The 22943-nt window shown below is 36.4% G+C and overlaps 2 protein-coding genes across 2 annotated transcripts; one reads left to right on the top strand and one right to left on the bottom strand.

Moving 5' to 3' along the window:
• Positions 1-10266: 10266 nt before the first annotated feature.
• LOC143364717 (uncharacterized) lies at positions 10267-14004 on the top strand. Its single transcript, XM_076804911.1, has one exon. The coding sequence runs from the start codon at positions 10267-10269 to the stop codon at positions 14002-14004; it is 3738 nt and encodes a 1245-aa protein (XP_076661026.1).
• Positions 14005-19138: 5134 nt separating this feature from the next.
• On the bottom strand, positions 19139-22930 carry LOC143364716 (uncharacterized). Its single transcript, XM_076804910.1, has one exon. The coding sequence runs from the start codon at positions 22928-22930 to the stop codon at positions 19139-19141; it is 3792 nt and encodes a 1263-aa protein (XP_076661025.1).
• Positions 22931-22943: the final 13 nt, after the last annotated feature.

Raw genomic sequence — 22943 nt, 5'->3', positions numbered from 1 at the left:
AGAAGAATATTCGAGAATATACTAGAATATAGCAGAATATAGCAGAATATACTTGAATATACCAGAATATACCATAATATTACTCGAATATAGAAGAATATACGACAATATAATAGAATATACTAGAATATAGCAGAATTTACCATAATATTACTAGAATATAGAATAATATACGAGAATATACCAGAATATACTAGAATATAGCATAATATACCAGAATATGCCAGAATATACCATAATATTACTAGAATATAGAAGAATATACGAGAATATACCTGAATATACCTGAATATACTAGAATATAGCAGAATATACCAGAATATAGTTGAATATACCAGAATATACCATAATATTACTCGAATATAGAAGAATATACGAGAATATACCAGAATATACTAGAATATAGCAGAATATACTAGAATATAGCAGAATATACCAGAATATACCAGAATATACCAGAATATACCGTAATATACCGTAATATTACTAGAATATAGAAGAATATACGAGAATATACCAGAATATACTAGAATATAGCATAATATACCAGAATATTCCAGAATATACCATAATATTACTCGAATATAGATGAATATACGAGAATATACCAAAATATACTAGAATATAGCAGAATATAATAGAATATACGAGAATATAGCAGAATATGCCAGAATATACCATAATATTACTAGAATATAGAAGAATATACGAGAATATACCTGAATATACTAGAATATAGCAGAATATGCCAGAATATACCATAATATTACTAGAATATAGAAGAATATACGAGAATATACCTGAATATACCTGAATATACTAGAATATAGCAGAATATACCAGAATATAGTTGAATATACCAGAATATACCATAATATTACTCGAATATAGAAGAATATACGAGAATATACCAGAATATACTAGAATATAGCATAATATACCTGAATATGCCAGAATATACCATAATATTACTAGAATATAGAAGAATATACCCGAATATACCTGAATATACTAGTATATAGCAGAATATACCAGAATATACGATAATATTAGTAGAATATAGAAGAATATACGTGAATATACCTGAATATACTAGAATATACCAGAATATACCATAATATTACTAGAATATAGAAGAATATACGAGAATATACCAGAATATACTAGAATATAGCATAATATACCATAATATTACTAGAATATAGAAGAATATATCAGAATATACCATAATATTACTAGAATATAGAAGAATATACCAGAATATACCAGAATATTACTAGAATATAGAAGAATATACGAGAATATACCAGAATATACTAGAATATAGCAGAATATACGAGAATATAGCAGAATATACCAGAATATACCAGAATATACCAGAATATACCGTAATATTACTAGAATATAGAAGAATATACCAGAATATACTCGAATATACCAGAATATACCATAATATTTTCTCGAATATAGAAGAATATACGAGAATGTACCAGAATATACTAGAATATAGCATAATATACCAGAATATTCCAGAATATGCCATAATATTACTAGAATATAGAAGAATATATGAGAATATACCATAATATTACTAGAATATAGAAGAATATACCAGAATATACCAGAATATTACTAGAATATAGAAGAATATACAAGAATATACCATAATATTACTAGAATGTAGAAGAATATACCAGAATATACCATAATATTATTACAATATAGAAGAATATACGAGAATATACCAGAATATACTAGAATATAGCAGAATATACTAGAATATAGCAGAATATACCAGAATATAACAGAATATACCAGAATATACCATAATATTACTAGAATATAGAAGAATATACGAGAATATACCAGAATATACTAGAATATAGCATAATATACCAGAATATGCCATAATATACCATATTATTACTAGAATATAGAAGAATATACGAGAATATACCTGAATATACCAGAATATACCATAATATTACTAGAATATAGAATAATATACGAGAATATACCAGAATATACTAGAATATAGCATAATATACCAGAATATGCCAGAATATACCATAATATTACTAGAATATAGAAGAATATACGCGAATATACCTGAATATACTAGTATATAGCACAATATACCAGAATATACCATAATATTAGTAGAATATAGAAGAATATACGAGAATATACCTGAATATACCTGAATATACTAGAATACAGCAGAATATACCAGAATATAGTTGAATATACCAGAATATACCATAATATTACACGAATATAGAAGAATATACGAGAATATACGATAATATTACTAGAATATAGGAGAATATACCAGAATATACCATAATATTACTAGAATATAGAAGAATATTCGAGAATATACTAGAATATAGCAGAATATACCAGAATATACTCGAATATACCAGAATATACCATAATATTACTCGAATATAGAAGAATATACGAGAATATACCAGAATATACTAGAATATAGCATAATATACCAGAATATACCAGAATATACCATAATATTAATAGAATATAGAAGAATATATGAGAATATACCATAATATAACTAGAATATAGAAGAATATACGAGAATATACCAGAATATACTAGAATATAGCATAATATACCAGAATATTCCAGAATATACCATAATATTACTAGAATATAGAAGAATATACGCGAATATACCTGAATATACTAGTATATAGCAGAATATACCAGAATATACCATATTATTAGTAGAATATGGAAGAATATACGAGAATATACCTGAATATACTAGAATATACCAGAATATACCAGAATATACCATAATATTACTCGAATATAGAAGAATATACGAGAATATACCAAAATATACTAGAATATAGCAGAATATAATAGAATATACGAGAATATAGCAGAATATGCCAGAATATACCATAATATTACTAGAATATAGAAGAATATACGAGAATATACGATAATATTACTAGAATATAGGAGAATATACCAGAATATACCATAATATTACTAGAATATAGAAGAATATTCGAGAATATACTAGAATATAGCAGAATATAGCAGAATATACTTGAATATACCAGAATATACCATAATATTACTCGACTATAGAAGAATATACGAGAATATACCAGAATATACTAGAATATAGCAGAATTTACCATAATATTACTAGAATATAGAATAATATACGAGAATATACCAGAATATACTAGAATATAGCATAATATACCAGAATATGCCAGAATATACCATAATATTACTAGAATATAGAAGAATATACGCGAATATACCTGAATATACTAGTATATAGCAGAATATACCATAATATTAGTAGAATATAGAAGAATGTACGAGAATATACCTGAATATACCTGAATATACCTAGAATATAGCAGAATATACCAGAATATAATTGAATATACCAGAATATACCATAATATTACACGAATATAGAAGAATATACGAGAATATACGATAATATTACTAGAATATAGGAGAATATACCAGAATATACCATAATATTACTAGAATATAGAAGAATATTCGAGAATATACTAGAATATAGCAGAATATACCAGAATATACTCGAATATACCAGAATATACCATAATATTACTCGAATATAGAAGAATATACCAGAATATACCAGAATATACTAGAATATAGCATAATATACCAGAATATTCCAGAATATACCATAATATTAATAGAATATAGAAGAATATATGAGAATATACCATAATATAACTAGAATATAGAAGAATATACGAGAATATACCAGAATATACTAGAATATAGCATAATATACCAGAATATTCCAGAATATACCATAATATTACTAGAATATAGAAGAATATACGCGAATATACCTGAATATACTAGTATATAGCAGAATATACCAGAATATACCATAATATTAGTAGAATATGGAAGAATATACGAGAATATACCTGAATATACTAAAATATACCAGAATATACCAGAATATACCATAATATTACTCGAATATAGAAGAATATACGAGAATATACCAAAATATACTAGAATATAGCAGAATATAATAGAATATACGAGAATATAGCAGAATATGCCAGAATATACCATAATATTACTAGAATATAGAAGAATATACGAGAATATACGATAATATTACTAGAATATAGGAGAATATACCAGAATATACCATAATATTACTAGAATATAGAAGAATATTCGAGAATATACTAGAATATAGCAGAATATAGCAGAATATACTTGAATGTACCAGAATATACCATAATATTACTCGAATATAGAAGAATATACGACAATATAATAGAATATACTAGAATATAGCAGAATTTACCATAATATTACTAGAATATAGAATAATATACGAGAATATACCAGAATATACTAGAATATAGCATAATATACCAGAATATGCCAGAATATACCATAATATTACTAGAATATAGAAGAATATACGAGAATATACCTGAATATACCTGAATATACTAGAATATAGCAGAATATACCAGAATATAGTTGAATATACCAGAATATACCATAATATTACTCGAATATAGAAGAATATACGAGAATATACCAGAATATACTAGAATATAGCAGAATATACTAGAATATAGCAGAATATACCAGAATATACCAGAATATACCAGAATATACCGTAATATACCGTAATATTACTAGAATATAGAAGAATATACGAGAATATACCAGAATATACTAGAATATAGCATAATATACCAGAATATTCCAGAATATACCATAATATTACTCGAATATAGATGAATATACGAGAATATACCAAAATATACTAGAATATAGCAGAATATAATAGAATATACGAGAATATAGCAGAATATGCCAGAATATACCATAATATTACTAGAATATAGAAGAATATACGAGAATATACCTGAATATACTAGAATATAGCAGAATATGCCAGAATATACCATAATATTACTAGAATATAGAAGAATATACGAGAATATACCTGAATATACCTGAATATACTAGAATATAGCAGAATATACCAGAATATAGTTGAATATACCAGAATATACCATAATATTACTCGAATATAGAAGAATATACGAGAATATACCAGAATATACTAGAATATAGCATAATATACCTGAATATGCCAGAATATACCATAATATTACTAGAATATAGAAGAATATACCCGAATATACCTGAATATACTAGTATATAGCAGAATATACCAGAATATACGATAATATTAGTAGAATATAGAAGAATATACGTGAATATACCTGAATATACTAGAATATACCAGAATATACCATAATATTACTAGAATATAGAAGAATATACGAGAATATACCAGAATATACTAGAATATAGCATAATATACCATAATATTACTAGAATATAGAAGAATATATGAGAATATACCATAATATTACTAGAATATAGAAGAATATACCAGAATATACCAGAATATTACTAGAATATAGAAGAATATACGAGAATATACCAGAATATACTAGAATATAGCAGAATATACGAGAATATAGCAGAATATACCAGAATATACCAGAATATACCAGAATATACCGTAATATTACTAGAATATAGAAGAATATACCAGAATATACTCGAATATACCAGAATATACCATAATATTTTCTCGAATATAGAAGAATATACGAGAATGTACCAGAATATACTAGAATATAGCATAATATACCAGAATATTCCAGAATATGCCATAATATTACTAGAATATAGAAGAATATATGAGAATATACCATAATATTACTAGAATATAGAAGAATATACCAGAATATACCAGAATATTACTAGAATATAGAAGAATATACAAGAATATACCATAATATTACTAGAATGTAGAAGAATATACCAGAATATACCATAATATTATTACAATATAGAAGAATATACGAGAATATACCAGAATATACTAGAATATAGCAGAATATACTAGAATATAGCAGAATATACCAGAATATACCAGAATATACCGTAATATTCCTAGAATATAGAAGAATATACGAGAATATACCAGAATATACTAGAATATAGCATAATATACCAGAATATTCCAGAATATACCATAATATTACTAGAATATAGAAGAATATATGAGAATATACCATAATATTCCTAGAATATAGAAGAATATACCAGAATATACCAGAATATTACTAGAATATAGAAGAATATACCAGAATATACCATAATATTACTAGAATGTAGAAGAATATACCAGAATATACCATAATATTACTACAATATAGAAGAATATACGAGAATATACCAGAATATACTAGAATATAGCAGAATATACTAGAATATAGCAGAATATACCAGAATATACCAGAATATACCAGAATATACCAGAATATACCGTAATATACCGTAATATTACTAGAATATAGAAGAATATACGAGAATATACCAGAATATACTAGAATATACCAGAATATTCCAGAATATACCATAATATTACTCGAATATAGATGAATATACGAGAATATACCAAAATATACTAGAATATAGCAGAATATAATAGAATATACGAGAATATAGCAGAATATGCCAGAATATACCATAATATTACTAGAATATAGAAGAATATACGAGAATATACCTGAATATACTAGAATATAGCAGAATATGCCAGAATATACCATAATATTACTAGAATATAGAAGAATATACGAGAATATACCTGAATATACCTGAATATACTAGAATATAGCAGAATATACCAGAATATAGTTGAATATACCAGAATATACCATAATATTACTCGAATATAGAAGAATATACGAGAATATACCAGAATATACTAGAATATAGCATAATATACCTGAATATGCCAGAATATACCATAATATTACTAGAATATAGAAGAATATACCCGAATATACCTGAATATACTAGTATATAGCAGAATATACCAGAATATACGATAATATTAGTAGAATATAGAAGAATATACGTGAATATACCTGAATATACTAGAATATACCAGAATATACCATAATATTACTAGAATATAGAATAATATACGAGAATATACCAGAATATACTAGAATATAGCATAATATACCAGAATATGCCAGAATATACCATAATATTACTAGAATATAGAAGAATATACGCGAATATACCTGAATATACTAGTATATAGCAGAATATACCAGAATATACCATAATAATACTAGAATATAGAAGAATATACGAGAATATAAATGAATATACTAGAATATAGCATAATATACCAGAATATTCCAGAATACACCATAATATTACTAGAATATAGAAGAATATACGAGAATATACCTGAATATACCTGAATATACTAGAATATAGCAGAATATACTAGAATATAGAAGAATATACGCGAATATACCTGAATATACTTGTATATAGCAGAATATACCAGAATATACCATAATATTAGTAGAATATAGAAGAATATACGAGAATATACCTGAATATACTAGAATATACCAGAATATACCAGAATATACCTGTTCAGCCGCGAGTTAAACAAAAGATCCCCTTGAAAATCCGCGGCACCGCTATTTCAAGGTGGGACCAGGGACCAATCCCTTCAAGAATAGTTTAATAGTTTTACTCGCGACTGACAAATCGGCACATCCCAACATTTGGCGTGCAGATGGTATACACGTTTTATGACACGGGCCTCTAGGGCTGTTTTTGAGAAAGTCGCCTTCACGAAACCTTTCTTAATTGCCCATTAGAATTTTCCTCGCGCCCTCAACAGCCAACCGTACTGTCATAAAACGTGGACCTACAAAGGGGGCATCGCGGGACCATCCGACGGTCCCTGGCCGATGAACATCGGGCCCACAGCTGTGATTTCGCCCGCCGAAATCCAGCGACGTTGCCACCCCGAAATGGAATACCCCCACTCCACGCCAACGCACCCCGAGTGCATGGAGAGTTGGGGTAAAACTTTTAGTCTAAATGCAACTCCCGCAAAGGCAACATCGAGATTAGACTCCGGAACTCGTCAACACTCGGACCAGCCGCTATAGTTCCGTTTGCTCCTTGCAGCATTAAATTCCAAATTTATATTTACCATCCTTATCATCCGAAAGGATCGTAAGGTCGCGCCGAGTAGCGTCGTCGAAACACCCTCGATTGAGGAATTTACGCCTCCTCATAGATTCTACGACAGAGTCTACGCCGCGAAAGGTGCCCGCTCCGTCGGAAAGTACATTGGTCCTTCGAGCCGGATCATCAGTGCCGTGTGATCCAAAAAAAAAAAAAAAAAAAAAAAAAAAAAAAAAAAAAAAAAAAAAATAAATGACACTCAGTGACAGTTACAGTGGACAAAAGACTTTGTGAACGTGATTCAACGCAGCCTTGCGCATCGTTTACAACGGGACAACACCTGCAATCGGGAGATCCTGTCTGGACCAACCAGCATCCCAACAACTTGCAGTATCCCGGATTACCAAGGGCTGGACCAACCAGCATCTGGAAGGTCGCAGTTTGTGGGCCAAGCAATTGACGATTTGGGTCAACGCCAGGTGTCTGACACCAGTTCACCATCCTGAATTCAGCGCATCAAAGGTAGGCTCGTTTTTCGTTCGTCAATCTCCCAAAACATCTCCTTCATCACAAAATGCCTATGACAAACCCATCCTTGTCTCAAGCAACGGCTCTCAGCACTTTAAAGCGTAAGCGCGGCAGTGTAATCGGTCAGATTACGGCATTCTCGAAATTCTTAGATTCCGTCGATACCGAACAACCACCTGACATAGATCTTATAAAAATGCATTTGAACGGTCTCATCGAATTTTGGAAGCGTTTCGATGATATACAATCCGAGCTAGAGGCATTAGACGAAAACCAGGAACCTCGCCGATACGAGATACAAAACGAGTACTACGCGATAGTTGTCAGAGCCAACAAAATAATAGAAAAGGCGCAACCAACTTTGCCCCAACGTCGCGGAACAGTCGAGTCACTCGCGACATCGGTAACTGCTCCGATGGCAATCAAGTTACCAGAAATGCGGTTGCCATCGTTCGACGGAAACATCGAAGATTGGGTATCATATTTCGACACATTCAAATCAACGATTGACTCGAATGAAAATCTGACTCCGTTGCAAAAACTGCAGTACCTCCGTTCAACCTTACACGGAAAGGCGTTGAAGTGCATCTCCGCGTTAAACACGACAGACGCGAATTATTACGATGCAATAGAACTGCTCAAAAAGAAGTACGATTGTCCGCGGAGAATAATCTTAAAACATTGCGACGCAATTAGGGATTATCCGAGATTAGTAAAGGACACTCCAGAGGCGTTAGACGATCTCGTGAACTCGGTCAACCAGCATCTACGAGCCTTGAAAAATCTAGGAGAAGACTTCACAAGATGTAACGGCTCTTTAATATCAATGATATTATCCAAGGTTAGCAGCGACACTGCATGGCTTTGGAAACTAACGATAAAAGGCAAAAACATGCCGTCGTACACGGACCTCTTGGATTTTCTCGAGAAACGCGCAAGTTGCGCACAAACTGGACCATCCAGTGCCTCCGCGGTGCCATTACGCCCTAGACCGAATTTTACAAGCTATCCGCAATCGACACGCCCCAGCGCGAACTTCACAAGCCATCCGCAGTCAACAAGACCACCCGCCAGATCACACGCTTTCGTAACGAGTAAAACACGTCAGACCGCCGATAACAAATCAAAAAACGCGTCGAATTTTAACGAAACGCGTCCAAATTCACAACCGAAGGAGTGCCCGATCTGCTACGGAGATCATAGCACATGGGGTTGCGAAAAATTCCGCGGAATGACTCCCGAAAAACGCAAGTTCGCCGTTGAAAGGGCCAAATTATGCACCAACTGCCTACACCCAGGGCATAGCGCGCAAAATTGCGATCGAGGTTCATGCCGAATATGTCAGCTACGACACCACACGTTGCTTCATCACTTCGAGCAGCAAGCGTCAACAAGCGGAACAATAAACGCTCAATCCGATACAGAATGACGGCTAAGACACAGAGAACAAAACGGAACGGGCTACCATCGAGCGTTCGCCATAAACGCAATCACAAACGAAATTTTAGTTACGGCACAAATCCAGATCTTCAACAAAAATAAACGTCCGATAGATTGTCGAGCATTAATCGACACTTGCGCATCGATTAACTTAATTTCTGAACGCCTTGCTCAAAAAATCAACATCCCGCGGATGAAATGCTCGGTTCCCATTGGTTCTCTGAACGCTATGACCACTGTAGCAACCCACGCACTGAAGGCTACTATAGCTTCGCGAGTAAGCAATTACCAACGTTCGCTTACGTTCCTCATTGTGAACGACATCGCGCCTTTCGTTCCAGACAAGAGATTGATCGCGGAACAATAAAAATTCCGCCGAATCTGCACCTTGCAGATCCGGAATTCCATCGACCGGCACCGATCGATTTGTTATTAGGATCCGGAACAGCCCTCTCAATCTTATGCGTCGGCCAAATTGTCTTGTCACGCCCAGATGAGTCCGATCTCTACCTTCAAAAATCGCAACTCGGTTGGGTCATCGGGGGGAGCGCGCCAGTCACTTCTCCTGCTCATGGCACACTTTGCCACGCGACCACCGCGTTACAATTCGACCTCACCCGTTTCTGGGAGGTTGAAGAAGGCCCACAAAGACAGCATCTGTCTGAATCTGATATAATTTGCGAAAGCCATTTCCAAGAACACACAGTTCGGAATCGTGACGGCAGATACGTCGTGGCTTTACCTTTCAACGAGAAATTGTCGCGTCTCGGAGACTCCAAGGTACAAGCGAAAAAAAGACTCCATTCATTGGAGCGAAAACTCCAACGAGAACCCGCACTCAAGCAAGAGTATCACGCGGTGATCCAAGAATACCTTGACCTCGGACACATGAGCGAACTGCCACAGGAACAACAGTCACCTGAGGGGTATTACCTACCACATCACGGGGTCGTTAAGGTCACCAGTGACACAACCAAACTCCGCGTAGTCTTCGACGGTTCTGCCACGACTAATTCAGGCATAGCATTAAATGACGCTCTCCACACCGGTCCAAAAATTCAAGACGATCTACTCCACATTTTATTAAGATTCCGCATTCATCGATACGTACTGACGGGAGACATTGAAAAGATGTACCGACAGTTCCTTGTACGTCCGGAAGACAGGAAATTTCAGCGTATCCTCTGGCGCGATACTACGGGTTCTATTAAAACTTATGAGCTGAATACTGTGACATTTGGACTATCTGCTGCACCATATCTTGCAATTCGCTGTTTGACACAGCTCAGTCGAGACGAAGGCCACCGCTTTCCTCAAGCCGGCAAGATTTTATTGCGTGACTTTTACGTGGATGACGTTCTGACCGGTACATCGACCATAGAAGAGGCATTATCCTTACGCGAAGACCTCACACAAATACTCAAGACCGCAAGACTGACAATACGACAATGGGCATCTAATGACCTTACTCTTCTGACTGGCTTGCCCGAGCAGGCCATTAACAAAAAATTATACCTGGGAGAGTCATCCACTCTCAAAACCTTAGGGATTGTCTGGAATTCCTCAAACGACTCTATTACGTACGCAGTCGAAACTTGCTCTCCACCATCACGTTCGACCAAACGCAGTATCACCTCAGAAATAGCAAAGATATATGATCCACTAGGGCTGCTCGGGCCAGTAATTATTACGGCAAAAATGCTACTACAAAGGATCTGGACCATAAAGGTTGACTGGGACGAGTCGCTGCCAATGGATATCCATACCGAATGGATACGTTTTTATAATAAATTGCCAGCGCTGAACAACATCACGTTCCCGCGACGCACAATCATTGAATCGCCAAGAAAAGTCGAACTACACGGTTTTAGTGACGCAAGCGAAAAGGCCTACGGAGCATGCCTCTACCTGCGTACAACCGACTCACGCGGTCACACCGAGACAACTCTTTTGTTCGCTAAATCCAAGGTCGCCCCATTGAAAACGATCTCAATACCACGACTCGAATTATGTGGAGCACTTCTGCTAACCTCTCTTGTCGAGACCGCAAAACAAGCGCTACCTGTGGAAATACATAAAACCATCTATTGGACCGACTCCACCATTGTTCTCCATTGGGTGAAGACATCTCCACACACTCTAAAAACCTTCGTGGCTAACAGAGTGTCGGAAATTCAAAGGCGCACAGCTAACGCAGATTGGCGACACGTACCCACTGCCGACAACCCGGCCGATCTTATCTCGCGAGGTCAATCACCAGAAGACTTCCTTCAACCTTCCATCTGGCAACACGGTCCGACTTGGCTCAACGAAGAAGAATCTTTCTGGCCCACTACCGAACTACCTCAACCAGAGACAATCCCAGAACAAAGGGTCGCGATTTGTCTCAAAGCATTAATTTGCGACACCACGATTCTGGACAACTGCTCCTCATGGGGAAAGCTTCAAAGAATCATCGCGCGCTGTCTCCGATGGAAAGGATCTAACACCACCAAAGGAAGTCTGACATCCTCCGAACTAAGATACGCCCACGACGTAATCATCAAACTGATACAAAGACAACACTTTGCAGAAGAATTGCGCTGCCTCTCGAGAAGCGAAATAGGCGTTAAGGGTAAGCTGCAACAACTGAACCCATTCATCGACAAAGACGGAATTCTGCGAGTAGGAGGCCGTCTGAAGAATTCGCGAATTCCATTCGCGCAAAAACATCCCATCGTCCTCCCAAAGGCTCGAATCACGGCATTAATAATAGAACACGAGCATCGAATACAATTACACGCTGGTACACAGGCTACCCTATACGCGATTAGACGCCGTTATTGGCCCATCGACGGTCGGAGTCAGGTAGGGAAAACCATCAGAAACTGCGTCCGCTGCTACCGTGTCCAACCGCCGCCAACACAATACGTGATGGGCGACCTACCTGAGGCTCGAGTCACCGACTCACGCCCATTTGCAAACGTCGGCGTTGATTATTGCGGTCCCTTTTTCATAAAGGAGCGACGATACCGAAGTCGAACCCACATTAAAGTATATGTCGCAGTTTTCGTTTGCCTCTCAGTAAAAGCCATTCACCTAGAATTGGTTAGCGATCTTACCTCCGAAGCATTTATAGCAGCCCTACGTCGTTTCATTGCTAGACGAGGTCATTGTATTAACATTTACTCTGACAATGGCACCAATTTCGTCGGCGCCAACAACGAGCTTCGAGACCTCCGCGAACTTTTGCAGTCCGATGACCACAACGAGAAGGTCAAAACCTTTCTTGCTGACCGATCCATCACGTGGAATTTTATTCCTCCATTAACACCTCACTTCGGCGGCATCTGGGAAGCGGCCGTGAAATCATTCAAGCGTCATTTCTGGCGTATCGCAGGTGCTGAACGATTTACATTTGAAGTGTTCAACACTTTAATTATTGAGATAGAAGCCGTTCTAAATTCACGTCCTTTAACTCCCATTTCATCAGACCCAAATGACACCCTTGTCCTAACTCCTGGCCATTTCCTGATTGGCGACTCGTTAACGAGTCTGCGCGAGCGCGATTTCAGGGATGTGCCATCAAACAGACTTTCAACCTGGCAACATATCCAGAAACTAAAGCAGCATTTCTGGAACCGATGGTACAAGGAGTACCTAAACGAGATGACGAGTCGTTCGAGATGGTCCAGCGGTACACACCCCATCAAGGAGGGCACCATCGTGCTCTTGAGGGAGGACAACGTACCACCGATGCAGTGGCCACTCGGGAGAGTCATCAAGGTCTACCCCGGATCTGATGGCATAGTTCGAGCTGCAACAGTGAGAACAGCCACAACCACACTCGATCGGGGCGTAAAACGGCTTGTACCGTTACCGAACCAGCCAGAGGAGGAACCACGGGATCCAACATCGACGTCAAGAACGCGCGATCCCTCAACCGATAATAACTAATTCATCGTAATCGCTAAGCATTAGCTCATAAGATAGTTTACTTGTTCATTCTAGTACTTTAAACCTAGCGTATCTTTAATCCTATATAGATTTATTTTGATCGCGAGTCTCTCAACGGGGGGAGGATGTTCAGCCGCGAGTTAAACAAAAGATCCCCTTGAAAATCCGCGGCACCGCTATTTCAAGGTGGGACCAGGGACCAATCCCTTCAAGAATAGTTTAATAGTTTTACTCGCGACTGACAAATCGGCACATCCCAACATTTGGCGTGCAGATGGTATACACGTTTTATGACACGGGCCTCTAGGGCTGTTTTTGAGAAAGTCGCCTTCACGAAACCTTTCTTAATTGCCCATTAGAATTTTCCTCGCGCCCTCAACAGCCAACCGTACTGTCATAAAACGTGGACCTACAAAGGGGGCATCGCGGGACCATCCGACGGTCCCTGGCCGATGAACATCGGGCCCACAGCTGTGATTTCGCCCGCCGAAATCCAGCGACGTTGCCACCCCGAAATGGAATACCCCCACTCCACGCCAACGCACCCCGAGTGCATGGAGAGTTGGGGTAAAACTTTTAGTCTAAATGCAACTCCCGCAAAGGCAACATCGAGATTAGACTCCGGAACTCGTCAACACTCGGACCAGCCGCTATAGTTCCGTTTGCTCCTTGCAGCATTAAATTCCAAATTTATATTTACCATCCTTATCATCCGAAAGGATCGTAAGGTCGCGCCGAGTAGCGTCGTCGAAACACCCTCGATTGAGGAATTTACGCCTCCTCATAGATTCTACGACAGAGTCTACGCCGCGAAAGGTGCCCGCTCCGTCGGAAAGTACAATACCATAATATTACTCGAATATAGAAGAATATACGAGAATATACCAAAATATACTAGAATATAGCAGAATATAATAGAATATACGAGAATATAGCAGAATATGCCAGAATATACCATAATATTACTAGAATATAGAAGAATATACGAGAATATACGATAATATTACTAGAATATAGGAGAATATACCAGAATATACCATAATATTACTAGAATATAGAAGAATATTCGAGAATATACTAGAATATAGCAGAATATACCAGAATATACTTGAATATACCAGAATATACCATAATATTACTAGAACATAGAAGAATATACGAGAATATACCTGAATATACTTGAATATAAAAGAATATACCAGAATATACCATAATATTACTAGAATATAGAATAATATACGAGAATATTCCAGAATATACTAGAATATAGCATAATATACCAGAATATGCCAGAATATACCATAATATTACTAGAATATAGAAGAATATACGCGAATATACCTGAATATACTAGTATATAGCAGAATATACCAGAATATACCATAATATTACTAGAATATAGAAGAATATACGAGAATATAAATGAATATACTAGAATATAGCATAATATACCAGAATATTCCAGAATACACCATAATATTACTAGAATATAGAAGAATATACGAGAATATACCTGAATATACCTGAATATACTAGAATATAGCAGAATATACTAGAATATAGAAGAATATACGCGAATATACCTTAATATTCTAGTATATAGCAGAATATACCAGAATATACCATAATATTAGTAGAATATAGAAGAATATACGAGAATATACCTGAATATACCTGAATATACTAGAATATAGCAGAATATACCAGAATATATTTGAATATACCAGAATATACCATAATATTACACGAATATAGAAGAATATACGAGGATATACGATAATATTACTAGAATATAGGAGAATATACCAGAATATACCATAATATTACTAGAATATAGAAGAATATTCGAGAATATACTAGAATATAGCAGAATATACCAGAATATATTTGAATATACCAGAATATACCATAATATGACACGAATATAGAAGAATATACGAGGATATACGATAATATTACTAGAATATAGGAGAATATACCAGAATATACCATAATATTACTAGAATATAGAAGAATATTCGAGAATATACTAGAATATAGCAGAATATACCATAATATTACTCGAATATAGAAGAATATACGAGAATATACCTGAATATACCTGAATATACTAGAATATAGCAGAATATACCAGAATATAGTTGAATATACCAGAATATACCATAATATTACTCGAATATAGAAGAATATACGAGAATATACCAAAATATACTAGAATATAGCAGAATATAATAGAATATACGAGAATATAGCAGAATATGCCAGAATATACCATAATATTACTAGAATATAGAAGAATATACGAGAATATACCTGAATATACCTGAATATACTAGAATATAGCAGAATATACCAGAATATAGTTGAATATACCAGAATATACCATAATATTACTCGAATATAGAAGAATATACGAGAATATACGATAATCTTACTAGAATATAGAAGAATATACCAGAGTATACCATAATATTACTAGAATATAGAAGAATATACCAGAATATACCATAATATTACTAGAATATAGAAGAATATACCAGAATATACCATAATATTATTACAATATAGAACAATATACGAGAATATACCAGAATATTGCAGAATATACTAGAATATAGCAGAATATACCAGAATATACCAGAATATACCATAATATTACTAGAATATAGAAGAATATACGAGAATATACCAGAATATACTAGAATATAGCATAATATACCAGAATATGCCATAATATACCATAATATTACTAGAATATAGAAGAATATACGAGAATATACCTGAATATACCTGAATATACTAGAATATAGAAGAATATACCAGAATATAGTTGAATATACCAGAATATACCATAATATTACACGAATATAGAAGAATATACGAGAATATACGATATTACTAGAATATAGGAGAATATACCAGAATATACCATAATATTACTAGAATATAGAAGAATATTCGAGAATATACTAGAATATAGCAGAATATACCAGAATATACTCGAATATACCAGCATATACCATAATATTACTCGAATATAGAAGAATATACTAGAATATAGCAGTATATACCAGAATATACTTGAATATACCAGAATATACCATAATATTACTAGAATATAGAAGAATATTCGAGAATATACTAGAATATAGCAGAATATACCAGAATATACTTGAATATACCAGAATATACCATAATATTACTCGAATGTAGAAGAATATACGAGAATATACGAGAATATACTAGAATATAGCATAATATACCAGAATATTCCAGAATATACCATAATATTACAAGAATATAGAAGAATATACGAGAATATACCAGAATATACTAGAATATAGCATAATATACCATAATGTACCATAATATTACTAGAATATAGAAGAATATTCGAGAATATACTAGAATATAGCAGAATATACCAGAATATACTCGAATATACCAGAATATACCATAATATTACTCGAATATAGAAGAATATACGAGAATATACCAGAATATACTAGAATATAGCATAATATACCAGAATATTCCAGAATATACCATAATATTACTAGAATATAGAAGAATATATGAGAATATACCATAATATTACTAGAATATAGAAGAATATACGAGAATATACCAGAATATACTAGAATATAGCATAATATACCAGAATATTCCAGAATATACCATAATATTACTCGAATATAGAAGAATATACGAGAATATACCAAAATATACTAGAATATAGCAGAATATAATTGAAATGTTTTGTGTCGGTATGTTTAATAAATGCGAGTTTTGTGACAATGTTCGTTTATTTTTAAACAATACACGGCACTATCACCTGCCGAATTAACCTTAGGTGATTGGTTAAATTAGGAACAGTGGTCGCAGTGTGGAAATTGACGGACTATGTGCGTTTTAAAAATCGTGTAGATGCGCGAGTGTTTCTGTGTTCTGTCTGCTTAAGATGCGAGGATGATTCTGAGGGTTCTGAATGCTTCAGATGCGCGGATGATTCTGATCTTGCTGTTCCGAGGTCCGCTCTCTCGTTAACTCGTGTAACGAGGAAATTCGTAGGCATAGGCCCAATTTTGGGGGAAAAAGCACCCCATTCGTCACTTAGGCTGTAGGAGGAGGGTCTTCTTCTCGTGGTGGAGGTGGAAGCTCCTCCTCAGCCGAAAATGGGAAATCTCGAAAAATGCGCGTTTTAAGGACCTCGGAACAGCGCGTCTGTTTTTCGGCCTGAGTGGCCTTCGAAATTTATGGCCTGCGTGGCCCGCGTGCTGGCTGGCCCAAGTGGCCCGAACGTGGTTTATTATCCCCTTGGTCTGAGTACGCTCACGAAACCAAGGGGATGCGATCTTAGGCTCGAACCCGAGCGTGTCTCGATAGACACAACCCAGGTGCCCTTGTGAAATATGACCTGTGAGGCCTGGCGATGCGACGCAAGGACTGCGTTTCCTTGGCCGCTGCGTGCTACGGACAACGGCCCGTTGTAGTCCGAATTCGGGACCCTCGCGTACCTCGCGATCGGTACTCGAAACGAGAGTCTAACGAATTGACTTTATGGCCACTTTTCCAATGCTGTCAGCTTAAACCCTCGAGTGCACGTTTTCGACATTTCGAGGACTAAGCATTCTTCTAAGTAAACGAAGGACAGCAAATAATCGGAAAAGGGCCTCTAAACAAATACGTGAAATCGAACATGCTCCCCCCGTTGAATGATACAGTCATTCAAGAATATAACATGATATAATGCGAGTAATAGCACAAACGAAATGTGTGGATTATATGATGCGAAGTTGAAACGCAAAAAGTACTGTGAATATAACGCGAGTAAAATTAAGAATAAGACGCGACTTGAAAAATAAAGAAGATACGCGTCTAAAACTAAATATACAATGTACGAAACCGATATGTAACGAAATATGCGAATCATATAATGCGAAGTTGGAACGTAAGTAGTGTGAATATAATGCGAGTAAAATTAATAGTAAGGCGCAACTTAAATTTAAAAAAGATACGCGTGTAGAACTAGATAAATAATGCGCGCAACTAATATAAAATGATCAATACGAAAAATGTGCGAACTAATGCTAACGAAACCTTATCTGATAAGGAAAGGGTAAGTGTGACAATTTTAGTCTAACGGAAGTGGTGCAATTTGCTTAACATTCCGCTTATAAATGCCGTTAATGGTTTTAACGGAGACTGCGCGAGTGATGCCGTCCCTGCCAGGATGAATTTCCTCGACTCGTCCTAGACTCCAGCTCATCGGTGGTAGATGGTCATCTTTGAGGACCACGATCGTCCCCACCTGGATGCTGTGCTCGCCCCTGGTCCATTTTGCGCGTACATTAAGATGGTGGATGTATTCCTTTGACCACCTAATCCAGAAGTCTTGTTTGACTTTCTGAATGTGTTGCCATTTTGACAACCGATTGGTCGAGGTTTCGGTGAAATCGACCTCTGGCAGACTTGTCAACGCGGAACCAATCAATAAATGGCCAGGAGTAAGAGCTGAGGGATCATTGGGATCGGAAGACAACGGTGTTAACGGACGGGAATTCAGGATTGCCTCGATTTCCGTTACAAAAGTGTTAAATTGTTCGAGCGTAAACAGTTCCTCGCCCACTACGCGTTTGAGATGATGTTTAAAAGATTTAACCGCAGCTTCCCAGAGTCCGCCGAAATGAGGAGAGAGTGCGGGTATGAAATGCCAAGTAATATTTTTATCCGTTAGAAAGCGTCTGGCCTTTTCATCCTCTTGCAGAACTCTGAGAAGCTCGATTATCTTATTATTGGCACCGACAAAATTTGTACCATTATCGGAATATACATTTTTGCAAATTCCGCGCCGTGCGATAAATCTTTTAAAAGCTGCTAAAAATGCTTCCGTGGTCATATCACCAACCACCTCAAGGTGCACTGCCTTGGATGAAAAACAAATAAAGACTGCGACGTATATCTTTATTCGGGTGCGGTTTCGGTACTGACGTTCCTTTATATAAAAAGGGCCGCAATAATCGACGCCTGTGTTGATAAATGGTCGATTTTCTGTGACTCGATGTGTGGGAAGATTGCCCATTATGTACTTGGTGGTAGGTGGGTTGACCCGGAAACATTTGACACAGTTGCGAATTATTTTGCGTGTTGTGTTTTTACCATCAATCGGCCAATACGATTGACGGACGTTGTACAATGTTGCGGTTAAACCAGAATGCATATTATTAACGTGAGCGTCGCGTATGATTAATTCCGTTATGAAATTATTCTTCGGCAAAAGAATCGGATGCTTCTGGTTGAAATTGAGATTTGAATTTTGGAGGCGACCTCCTACGCGTAAAAGCCCATTCTCATCAAGAAACGGAGTTAAACAAAGTAATTTACTTTTGGTGCTCAATGCGTGTCCGGATTTGAGATCATTCAATTCTTCTCGAAATGCTGTTTCTTGCGTCAATTTAATGATCTTATTATTTGCGCGATTAATTTCTGATACAGTAATTGGACCGTGACAACGGCCTTTAGGTAAAAATCGTAAGCAATATGAGATTATCCTACGAAGTCGCCTGATGCATGAACATCGTTCAAGAATTTCCTGTGCGTTTATGACTGTAGAAGTAAAACATGTGATTTTGCGTAATTCTGGTATTGCATTGGGTACTTCGACACACGATTCCGGCCATAATGATTCATCGTATGCAAGCCATTCTGGTCCGAATTGCCAGAAATTATTTTTGATCAATTCCCGAGCTGTGATACCCCGAGATAATAAGTCTGCGGGGTTGTCACCAGATCTGACGTGTCGCCATGCCTTAATGTTTGTTTTATTTTGGATTTCCGCGACGCGATTCGCGACAAAGGTTTTAAGTGTGTTCGGAGATCGCAACAGCCAATGCAACACGATCGTGGAGTCGGTCCAAAAAATCGTTTTTAAATGCTTGTGATTAATTGCGTCTTTTACTGCACAATACAAGTTCGCGAGCAAAGTGGCACCGCAAAGTTCTAAACGTGCGAGGCTAACAGTTTTTAATGGCGCAACGCGTGATTTTGCGCAAAGAAGACTTGATTTTATATTTCCGGATTTATCTATTGTGCGTATGTAAATACTAGCTCCGTACGCGCGTTCGCTGGCGTCACAGAAGCCATGCAATTCGATTGTTCTGACCGAACTCTGCGCGACGTGTCGTTTAAATGTCACAGTTGTGAGTGATTTTAATTGAGTTTGGTATGTGGACCATTCCTGTTGTATGGCCATGGGCAATGACTCATCCCAATCTACCTTGAGTTGCCAGAGTTGCTGCATAAGAATTTTTGCAACAACTATTACTGGCCCAAGGAGACCCAAAGGATCGAAAATTTTCGCGATGGTAGATAAGATTGTGCGTTTTGTGTGTGTTTCGTTATTGTTAACATTCACTGAATAACTAAATGAATCTGTGTGCGGATTCCATGACACTCCCAAGGTTTTGACTGTTTCGTCACCGAAAAACTTGGGATGTACTAGCTCTTCAGAGAGATCTGATAAAAGACGAGGATCATTTGATACCCATTGGCGGATATTTAATCCTCCTCGTTTGAGTAAACAAATGATCTCGTTTCGTAATTTTTGCGCGTCTTTGTATGTGGCGGCTCCGGTCAAGAGATCATCTACATAGATGTCCCGTTTAATGACTTCGGAAGCCGCGCCGTAATTGTGTGATTCATCGATTGCTAATTGCTGAAGGCATCGCGTGGCTAAGTATGGAGCAGAGGATAGTCCGAATGTAATTGTTTTCAATTCGTAAGTTGCGATTTCGTTTTGTTCGTTCCTCCATAAAATTCTTTGGTACGCGCGGTCTTCTGGACGTACTAGAAACTGTCTGTACATTTTCTCTATGTCGCCAGTCAGAACAAACGAATGCATGCGGAACCGAAGAAGTAAACAAAAAATATCGTCCTGTATGGTTGGACCAGTCAGAAGTGCGTTATTTAACGAGTATCCGGTGGTCGATTTGGCCGATCCATCGAAGACCACTCGAACCTTCGTCGTTGTGCTTGTCGGCTTTATTACCGCGTGATGTGGCAGGTAGAATCCGTCCGAAATGTCAGGTGTTTCTACCTGACTCATGTGACCCAATGACAGATATTCGTTGATTACTTTTGTATATTCGGTTCGTAAATCTGAGTTGTGTGTAAGTTTTCGTTCCAGCGATAGGAATCGATTTAATGCGCGCGTACGGGATTCGCCTAGATTTGGTTTGTATTGATTAAACGGAAGCGCGACGACGTATCTTCCGGTTTTGTTGCGTGAAAATGTGCGTTTAAAATGTGCCTCGCATTCCTCTTCCTCCGGTGTGAGATGAGGATGCGACGGACCTTCTTCGATTTGCCAGAATTTGGTTAGATCGAAGTTGACATTATTTACTAATGTAGTGCGTGTGTTTCTTGCCAGGTGAATAGGAGCACTCCCCCCGATGATCCATCCTAACTGCGTTTTTTGGAGGATCAAATCGGAATTATCTCGCGTTGATAATTTAACCTGACCAATGCTGAGACACGATATCGTCGGTCCCGTACCAATCAGCATGTCGATTGGAGCCGGCCGATGGAAATGCGGATCTGCTAATTTTATATTATGCGGAATTTGAATTTTTGTCCTATCAATTTGACAATCGGGTAAATGACTGGCAATTCTAGGTATTATGAAAAAACTGAGTGTGCGATTAAAATTTGTTATCCGAGAGACAATTTTCAATTTGACAATCCGATTCGTTACAGTGTTTAAATCGTTCAAAGCTTCGATGGTTACACTTTGTTCGTGCGTTTGTAGGTTTAATTTTTTCGCTAAATCGGACGTGATGAAGTTTGCGTTGGAGCAAGTGTCTAATAAGGTTCTACATTCGATTGGTTTTTTGTCTTTGTCTATTGCGTGAACTATGGCCGTAGCCATCAAACCGTGTGTT

This window comes from Halictus rubicundus, unplaced genomic scaffold, assembly GCF_050948215.1.
Source record: "Halictus rubicundus isolate RS-2024b unplaced genomic scaffold, iyHalRubi1_principal scaffold0885, whole genome shotgun sequence".
Taxonomy (NCBI): Eukaryota; Metazoa; Arthropoda; class Insecta; order Hymenoptera; family Halictidae; genus Halictus; species Halictus rubicundus.
This window is presented reverse-complemented; position numbering and strand designations above follow the sequence as displayed.